General features: G+C 41.6%; 1 protein-coding gene across 1 annotated transcript; it reads right to left on the reverse strand.

Moving 5' to 3' along the window:
- Positions 1-2475: 2475 nt before the first annotated feature.
- Positions 2476-10010, reverse strand: LOC125536783 (cysteine-rich receptor-like protein kinase 6). Its single transcript, XM_048700053.1, has 7 exons — positions 9099-10010; positions 5104-5244; positions 4271-4401; positions 3906-4116; positions 3463-3700; positions 3059-3209; positions 2476-2955 (listed from the first exon to the last, which is right to left on the reverse strand). The coding sequence occupies exons 1-7, from the start codon at positions 9901-9903 to the stop codon at positions 2623-2625; spliced, it is 2010 nt and encodes a 669-aa protein (XP_048556010.1). The 5' UTR covers positions 9904-10010; the 3' UTR covers positions 2476-2622.
- Between the last annotated feature and the right edge of the window lie 493 nt (positions 10011-10503).

The raw sequence follows: 10503 nt of genomic DNA on the forward strand, positions 1-10503 counted from the left end.
TGAGCCCACGGCAGCAAGCAGTGTCCTCCACTAATAGCCTCCTCTCCCTTCCAAATGAAACCACGACATCTCCTATTGATTATTTTGATGGCCCAGACTGGGAGAGGCAGAACTGTCATGAAATGGATCGGGAGAGCCATTAGCACCGAGTTAACCAGTGTAAGTCTACCCGCAGCTGGCAGTAACTTCGGCTTCCATCCCTTCATCTTGCTGGAAAACTTGTCCACAAGTGGCATGATGTCCTGTTTCCTCAACCTGAAGACAGAGAGCGGCAGCCCGAGGTATGTGATTGGGAAATGTTTCCGTTGACACTGGAAGAACGCTGCCACCATGGAGCTCACTTCCTCCTCACATCGAATGCATGTAGTCGAGCTCTTCTGCAGGTTGATATGCAACCCTGAGGCTTTGCCAAAAAGTTGAAGAATTTCTGAAATCACCCGCAGATCCGTGATTTGTGGCTTGAAGAAGATGACTGCATCGTCAGCAAATATGGACGCCCTTGGGATGCCACTGTCCAGCCCCAAGTCAGAAAGCAATCTCTTCTGGACTGCCCATTGAAGCATGCCGTGAAGAGCATCCATAGCCAGGATAAACAACGCTGGAGACAGCGAATCGCCCTGACGAACACCTTGACCCAGGGTGAAAGGATCGCTGAGTTCCCCATTGATAATTACGGAAGAAGATGAGGAGCTCAGCAGGCCACAGATCCATGAACACCACCTATCCCCAAAACCCCTGGCTTTGAGGGTCTCCAACAAAAAACCCCAGGACAGAGTATCAAAGGCTTTGGAAATATCAATCTTCATGAGGACCGCCTGTTGCTTCTTCGTGTGAAGAGCCCTTGCCGTGTTCCGCACGAATTTAAAATTCTCATGTATACTCCGTTTGTAGACAAAAGCGCTTTGTGCTTGGGATATTAAGGAAGGCAATAGGGGGCCCAGCCTGGTAGCCAAGGCCTTGGCAAAGATTTTCGCAGTTCCATGTATCAAGTTGATCGGCTTGAAGTTGCCAAGCTGCATCGGGTCCTCATTCTTGGGAAGCAAAGTAATTATGGAAGAGTTAAGGGCCCTGAACGAGTAAAACCGGCCTTCGTAGAGAGCTTGCATCAGTACCATGAAGTCTTTCGCAATAATCTGCCAACAGCTTTGAAAAAACAGGCCGGAGAACCCATCTGGTCCCGGAGCACGGTCTGCTGGCATGTCTTGGATAACCTTCTTGATCTCATCTTCAGTGAACGGTACCTCCAGCCCGTGCGCCCACTCCGGAGATAACGGACGCAAGTTCAGCTCATCCCATCGGAGTGAGCAACCCGGAGAAGAGGAGCAACCCATTCTGGTCCTGAAGAACTCCAGCGCCAGGCTCAACTTCTCCTCCATACTAGTGACAGTGCGCTCCCCATCTTTCAGAAACGGGATAAGACGCCTCCTCCGCCGCCCATTGGCCTTCATGTGAAAATATTTGGAATTAGCATCCCCTCCTTTAAGTCTCTGACTCGAGCATGTTGGCGTAATTTCATCGGAATTTAATCTGATCGTGGGATTTATTTGTGGCTAAATTGGATCTAATCTATGAAGCTGAAAATTTCAAAATTGACCTAAATGAATGTATTGAACCAATCTAGTCTATGAAACTGATCTAGTGCCGTGCCCCTGGGGAGAGAAGATTAATCTCCCCGGGGTCGGTGCGGAAGTGGGGGAAGGTCCTAGGATCGGCGTCGTAAAACTAACCGCTCTAATATCATGTAGAAAATATGAGATGCCTGAATATTATGTTGTATTGATCTGACCTATGTATGGAGTATATATAGAGATACAATGGAGGAAGAGAGACTTGGAGTAGAGGACAAATTGAATCTATCCTATCTCTATCTCTTATCTCTATCTTAAAAGTAAATATACTTCTAACAACCACCTGATCTTTAGTTGTCCGTTCGCCGTTGCCTTCTGGACCGCCCTGAGAGTGCCTATTGATGGTGCTTTGGTCGGCGCTAGGGTTAGCCTCCCGGACGCTCGCGGGAGCGTCGTGGGAGGAGGGGGATCTTCTGGATTGGCATTCAACAGTTGTTCCATGCAATCTCTCCCTGCCTCATTTGCAATGTCCTCCTCAAGTCAGGCTAGCTCCTGATGTCCACTTGCCGATCTCCTAGACGCTAATAGTGGAGGGAGCGTTGATCTAGTTTGGTTTCGAGTTTTGTCATGCTTCGAGGTGTCTAATACTGCTGTGACGTGGCATGTGTGCTTTGTGTTCTATATCTTCATCATTCATGGCTTGAGTTTGGGCAAGGCGAGTAGTGTGTTGATGTTGTCGTGGTGGGTGTGGTTACTAACCTTTTGGTGTACCATTGTGCCGAAAGGCATTGTATCGTACTCCTTCTATGAATATATGATACACATACTTGTGTGTATTCTAGAAAAAAGTGCATAGACCTATTTCAGCAAATGCAGCGTGCTTCTGACATTATTTCTACATTCAGGATTAACCATAACACCCCACTCGTCGCAGCCGTCCACACGTTGTTACCCAGCGAACATATAATATCGTGAACAGGCCAAAACAGGTGGAAAAGCCATTCTATGTAGAAGAATGCAGAGTTCGTTCGACAAGATTTCAGTGCAACATGTCTTATCTCGGTACAAGCTCCGTGAGCGAAACCTCGTTGGGTGAAACCACGGCCGGCCTGCCACGGCCTTGCGAGGCGCCGTGTCGTGGTTCCGGCCCGGCACTACTTGCCCGGATGCAGAAAGCCGGCTTGGACGGTGCCTGAAGCGAGACGGTGTCGCTGTTAAGGATCGCATTCGCCCGTGACATCGTAGGCCTATCCGCAGGGCTCTCCTGAACGCACATCAATCCGATGTGAACGTAGGTGAGTATCTCCTCTTCAGGAGCACTGCTTCTGCTTGCAAGGGACGGATCAGCTATCTCCAATATCGTTCCCTTGGTCCAATGCTCCCATATCTGCACCAGAAATGGGTTCAAATGAGTTTTACTGTCGTAAGGGATTTAGAATTTTAGGTTAATACGTACAGTACTATTCAGCTAGGGTTTCTTTCCTGCTTACAATGCTTAAGAGGTCAACGGATTGCTCGGAGTTGTAAGATCCACAGTTTCTTCTTCCAGTTATAATCTCTAAAACCAGAATTCCGAAGCTAAACACGTCTGATTTGGTTGAATAGTGCCCGCGAACAACATATTCAGGTGCCATGTATCCGCTGCAACAAGAGATATGGTCATTGATTAGTGATATATATATATAAAACAATATGGTACACCCTCTGATCCGAATTAATTGACGCAGCCTCTATACAAACATTGTATTTTTTTCCGAAAAGGATACAAACATTGTATAAAGGTTGCGTCAACTAATTCAGACTTATTCCTGCAGTCCATGCATGGTGCATTTTTTTATATCAAAGCATAGTTGACTTCACTTTTTTTTTTGAAATAATAGTTGGCTTCACTTACAACGTCCCAACAACTCTGTTTGTGACATCCTTTGATTGATCCCCTTCAAACAACCTCGCCAAACCGAAGTCTGAAATCTTCGCATTCAAATCGGAGTCTAACAGAACATTGCTTGCTTTGAGGTCTCTGTGGATTATTTTCAACTGAGAATCTTCATGAACATATTGCAAACCTCGGGCAATTCCATTTATTATGTTGAACCTCTTCCCCCAATCAAGATGCTTGCTCCTCTCAGGATCTATTACAGGAACAATAAACAGCGACAGAGAGGTTAGTTTTAGTGTCATATATTCTCTCCCATGTTACTTTTTCTTTTTGACGAAAGGTAGCCAATATATTAAGTGGAGTGAAGAATAAACAGAGTACGTGTGGTGGCTACAGGGATCATCTTACAAACTACAGTTCACATTTAAAGATAGTGATGCAATACTCTGAGTATTTACCAAAGAGAATCGTGTCAAGGCTTCTGTTGGGCATGTATTCATAGATAACGAGCTTCTCGTGTTCTTCCAAACAAACACCGATAAGCCTCACAAGGTTTTTGTGCTGAAGCTTAGCAACCAAAACCAGCTCAGTTTTTAGCTCTGCTATTCCTTGTGCTGAACCTTGTGACAGTCTCTTCACTGCTATCTCTTGGCCATCAGCAAGGGATCCCTGTAGATTTACAAGTATTTAATGAAAAACATTACTGGTTGATTAGACGAGTAGAGATGATGGTAAAATTTGAGGAAATTGGACCATAGTGCATGGTATGATTTTTTTAAGGAAGTCCATAGTTTTTTTTTGTGCGACATACTGTGATTGGTACCTTGTAAACGGCACCAAACCCTCCTTCCCCAAGCTTATTTCCTTCTGAAAAGTTCTCAGTTGCAACTTCCAGTGTTGACAGATTAAGCATGGATAAACTGATGTTTGGAACGCTTTCCCAGTTTCCAGAATCTGTCAAAATAAAAAAGTTTTAAATCCATCGAACAAAATCCATTTCATTCTCTGCAATGGGTAATTGTTTACGTTATATTTGTACATAGCCTTTTTTTTCATATAAAACTTGATGGTTCTTTTTGCAGGAGTTAAATTTAGGACCGTAAATTTATCTATTTCCCATTTTTTGGTTGTGCAATAGGGCAAAGCACCACTGCATTTTTTTTTCCTTTTTTTATTAATTTTATAAAGGGCATAAAATAACTAAGAAGTTGTACAATAGATCTTTAGATGGAAGTAAAAAGAAACTATGCTAATTACAAATTTCCTAGCCAATCTTTAAAGAAAACCAAGTTATTTTCCGTCTTTAAGGTCTGTAAATCTAGGGAGTAGCTTGGGCATGTACAATGCATAGCCTCAAGGTGATGCCTCACATGCCATGTAGGATCGGATATGACGTAAAGTAGGTTCGGATAAGGAAGCGGGATCCTCTCCAGGAGGCGGGTGCTTGAAGAGAAAAAGTGTGGTCCGGTGACAAAAGCTGAAAAGGTTAGAGTGAAAAGTAGAGATGCATGTGTACTAGAGTTTTTATTTTTTATTTCTTAATAAGGCCCACTAGTGGTAGCTTGCATTGGGGAGAAAAATTAAATGTAAGTGCCTCAAATTATTTTTTGTCATGGAGCATATGTATCCATATGCCACCATTGTACATGCTCTTACATGGTTGTGATGGGAATTCTAGTTGTCTTCTGCTCCTCCAGATACAAAAGCAAACTAAAGTGAAAGTCAATGCTGCAGAAATAACGGCCAATGCAACTGCTAGGACCAGTAGAATGGTACTAGGTTTATTTTTTCTCCCTCCTGTAAAATGACAATAGAGTTGAAGCACTTGATAACATGAAATATGTATATGGATCATAGCAATGAAAAAAGCAGGAACCAAAAGAGACACAACAATTGAACGAGTTCACAAGCACGAAACACTGAAAAACTCCATTAGTTGTCACTCGGGTAAAATACTACAATTAATATGGCCCGGAGAGAGTACCATTCTACTACAATCCAAAGAGGAGGTGTGTACACGATTAATTGGAGTAGGTGGTCATAATGGTTTTTCCCTAACATGGGTCGCAGCATAACCTACGGATTGATCCATCACCTCCTTCGACATAAGCGTAGTGTCAGTCTATAGGACTCTACTATTGCCGATTTGTTGGTTTTAATTTCTTAAATTTTGTCCGACTTTTGGATTTGACTGTGTGCATCCTAATTATGCAGAGGCCGGATGTTACTCATAATGTTTTGTATTCGTTTGATGCTATATTTTGAGATAATAAAATCGCCTTTTTATCAAAAAAGCTACAATCCAAAGAGGCCCTACACTTCTTTTTGGGGATTTTATCCAGTTAATTTGTTTTTTAAAAAAGTATTTTTGGTTGTGGTTGACCTGTTGGCTGTGTGTCGTGTTATGTAGAGGCTGGACATTCACTCGGTGCGGTTTTATCGTCTCTATATATCGATCGAATGAAAATGCTCTTTATCGTAGAAAGCAAGTTATTGATATGAAAGTGCCAGCTCAGCTCCAGTTTAAGTAAATAGGAAGAAGTCTCCATCTGAGCTCCACTTTAGTACTCCACTAGAAGGGTTGGGCGCATTTTATTGCGGCGTTGATGTTGTTGGATTTCTTGTAAAAATAATCACCTTGTTTCAAAATATAAGGTGTATTATTTTTTTGAAAAGGTAAACTTTTTAAGTTTGATCAAATTTGTAGAGAAATATATAAAAATTTATAATATCAAATTGGTATTTTTAGATTCATCATGATGAATTTCCATACTTTTTTTGTTTAATATTATGGATGTCGATATTTTTGCTCTGAAATTGATCAAAGTTAATGAAATTTGACTTTCTAAAAACTAATACCACTTATATTTTAAAACTGATGGAATATTTAGTTTGGCGGGGTGTTTTATTTTTATTTATAATGCGTTGATTGCATGGGCCTTTTGTGGTGTGATTTGTATTATTCGCGAACCAATCTATATTTATGTGGGGAAATTTCTGTGTCGGTGGTTGCATATACTATATTTGTGCTGCAGTATCGTATGGTGGCGCTTCTTTGTTTAGGTGGAGGGAGGTTGTGCGGGATTCATATGTTTTTATAGACTGGTCGTTGCTGATTGATTTGAAAAATAGTTGGTCCCGTCAAAATCCTAAACCAAAGCCAAAATTGAATACTTCAACCGAATGAAATAGTTTCAAAATTAAGGAACATTGTAAATTAAAATAATTGAATGGGAGAGCTTAAGAAATTGTTGACCCGGTCAAAATCGGATGACCCAATTCTCAATTGAATACCTCAATTAATTGTGAGACCTTAAAAATTAGGAAGCATGATGTGTAGTAGTATACAAGAATTAAATGAGAGAGTTCTGAAAAATTATTGACGCGGTCAAAATCGGATGACCCAATTCTAATTCAAGACCTCAATTGAATCTGTGCTATTTAAAACAAGGGAGCTTAGAATGGTACTAGGTTTACTTTTTCTCCCTCCTGTAAAATGACAATAGAGTTGAAGCGCTTGATAATATGAAATATGTTTATGGATCATAGCAATGAAAAAAGCAGGAACCAAAAAAGACACAACAATTGAAACGAAACACTGAAAAACTCCATTAGTTGTCACTTAGGTAAAATACTACAATTAGTATAGACCGAAGAGAGTACCATCCTACTACAATCCAAAGAGGAGGTGTGTACACGATTAATTGGAGCAGGTGGCCACGATGGTTTTCCCACCATGGGTTGCGGCATAACCTATGGATCGATCCACCACCTCCTTCGATATAAACGTAGTGTCAGTCTATAGGACTCTACTGTTGCCGATTTGTTGGTTTTAATTTCTTGAATTTTTGTCAGACTATGAAAAACACATTTTGCATCTATACAAGGGCATCAACAGTAATCAAGGTAAATATTAATGATGTTTTCTCGTACTAGTAACCCATGGTTTAATTACTAGCATGCATATAGTGGATGATAATGACACCCTCAACTACTTCCTCCCTCCATTTTGTATACAAGGCCATTATGAAAAACACATTTTGCATCTATACAAGGCCATCAACAGTAATCAAGGCAAATATTAATGATGTTTTCTCGTATTAGTAACCCATGGTTTAATTACTAGCATGCATGTAGTGGATGATAATGACACCCTCAACTACTTCCTCCCTCGTGGTCACTCATTTTCCTTTAATGTGCATGCACCCTATTAATTAACCCAGTAATTGAGAAAACAAATTGGCATGTAAAGCACGCATTAATTTTTATCTTGGTACCTGTAATTTGAGTTTGTGGCCTTATATATAAAAATGAAGGAAGTATACTAGAAGGATTGAGCGCGCTTTGCTGCATTGTTGGTGTTGTTGAGTTTCTTAAAAAAATCACTATGTTTCAAATATAAGGTGTATTAAGTTTTTGAAAAGGCAAATATTTTAAGTTTGATCAAATTTGTAGAGAAATATATGTAAATTCATCATATCAAGTCGGTATTTTAATTTCATCATGAAATGAATTTTCATACTTTTTTGTTTAATATTATGGATGTCGATATTTTTGCTCTGAACTTGGTCAAAGTTAAAAAAAATAACTTTCTAAAAAGTAATACCGCTTATATTTTGCAACCAATGTAATATTTAGTTCGCATGTGGGGGGATGATAGTGTGTGTTTTATTTTTATTTATAATGTGCGATCTGGTGGGCCTTTTGTGGTGTAATTCCTTGTTATCTTCTAACCAACCTACTCCCTCCGCCCTTGAATGAGTGTCCTTCAACTTTCTTGGAAAGTCAAACTTTTTTTATGTTTGACAATACTTATACAATAATACAAACATTTATGCTATCAATTTAGTAGTATTAGATTCATGATAAATATACCTAGTTGGTTTCATAAACAATGATATATTTTTTTGCACAAACTCAGTCAAACTTTGAGATAGCCTCCAACAAAGTTGGAAGTACAACTTCTCATGGACGGATGGAGTATTTATGTGGGGAAATTTCTGTGTCGGTGGTTGCATATACTATATTGGTGCTATAATATCACATGATGGCGCTTCTTTTTTCTCGGTGGTGTGAGGGTGCGTGGGGTTGATATATGTTTATAGGCCTGCTGTTACTGATTGATTTGAAAAATCGTTAGCCCGATCAAAATCGTAAACCAAATACAAAATTGAATACCCAACCGAATGAAAGACCTTCAAAATTAGTGAACATGGTGAAGTAAAAGACTTGAATGCGAGAGCTTGAGAAATTGTTGACCCGATCAAAATTGGATGACCTAATTCTAAATTAAATACCGCAACTAATTGTTACGCTTTAAAAATTAGAAAGCATAGTGTATAGTATAAAAGAATTGAACGAAAAAGCTTTGAGAAATTGTTGATCTGAACAAAATCGGGTGACTCGGTTCTAATTGTAGACCTCAATTGAATATGAGCTCTTTAAAATTAGGAAGCTTAGTGTTATAGAGAATAAGATATAAGATATTTTAACTTTTTTCCGATTCAGATGTATATAGATGCATTTTAGTGTTTATTCATTTATTTCAGTCTATATGTAGTTCATATTAAAATATTTAAAACATTTTATATTTATGAACGTAGGGAGTAGCTAGGAAAATTTCGTAGTTTTGTAAAAGATCTGCAACTCACCTCCATCTCCATCTACCGATGGTTTCACGCCCGAGGACGGTGCTGGGAGGTGTAGAAGCGGATTGCCGGAGAACGGAGGATATAGCTCAAACCTGTAGTTGCACCGTAAACCCAGGATCCTACCTCCCTGCCGCCTGCTGAAGTGCTTCGGCATCACCCTTACTATTCCCTCCAGGCAGCTCCGGCAATCGGCCGGTGCCATGTCCGGCGTGCACTGCGCCAGCGCATAGACTCTCGGGGTGCTCACGTCGAAGTCCTCTACCCCTGTGCCAAACCGCTTGGATGAGTTCAGCGCTGCGTAGTCCGCGACAGCGGCAAGGAGGACACCCACGGCGGCGTCGAACGTTGCGGCCGGCGACGTCACGTTCTCCCCATTGGGCATGATGTGCCGTTTGGTGTTGTCGATGGAAGTCACGAAGTTCTGGTTGGAGAAGCGGAGGTAGCAGGTGTCGTAGTAGATGGTCACGTCCATGTTGTACGAGCACACCTGCTGCGCGTCCCGCAAGGCATTGGCGACGCAGTCGCCGCAGGCGGAGGCGTTGGTGGTGTCGCCACGGCAGAGCGAGAGCGCGTACACGGTGTCCGGGATGGCACCTACGGCGGCGGTAGCGAAGAGGGTGGGAGATGAGGAGGATTCGGTTGGGAGGGTGGAGGAGAGCTGCTTTAGGTTTGATTGGAAGGCGCTGTTCGCCGTGTAGTTCCGGCTGTTATCGCATTCTTGCCACAGCACGTCGCCGGAGGCGAGCTGTGCAAGGAAGGGGACTACGAGGATGGAGACGTAGCAGCAGAGTTTGTGGGAGATCATGGTTGGAAGGGGACTACTGGTGCTGGTGTGGGTTGAGTTGGAGACAAGAAGATGTAGTCATGTAGGGAGAACGAGTGTTTTGGCAATTTGGCTTGATCTTAGATCGGGTCACAATGTGTTTTCTTTTTCTTTTGATGTTAGATCGGGTCACAGTTTGATTCAAACAAAGGCTACCTGTCGTACTACTCCAGAGAAAAATTCATTTATTATAACAGGCAGGCCTAGATAATGTATGGGATATTTTCAGAGGAATACTATGGAGGAGATGAAATCTTGGCATCCGTTCCGTGGCAAGTATCAACATCAAAGAATCAACAGTTGGATTCTCTGATCTTTTCTCCTGCGCGCATGCCAGGCAGATAGATGGATCGGTGATAAATTTTGGAAGAGTAGTGTTGACTGTTGAAGTACTGAACTGAATAAGTCATCGGTGCCACGACCATTTCTTCAGAACCTACATCTTCCAGGTTGTTTCCAACGGAGCTATCGCTTCCACCTGTTAGAAAGGGGAATGTGGCAGCATTTTCCGTTGTCATCCCGGCACTGGTACTTGTTCAAGATCGACTGGACAAACATTTTTCCTAGCAGGAAGAACAAAAG

The sequence above is a fragment of the Triticum urartu genome, chromosome 2 (assembly GCF_003073215.2).
Source record: "Triticum urartu cultivar G1812 chromosome 2, Tu2.1, whole genome shotgun sequence".
Classification (NCBI taxonomy): Eukaryota; Viridiplantae; Streptophyta; class Magnoliopsida; order Poales; family Poaceae; genus Triticum; species Triticum urartu.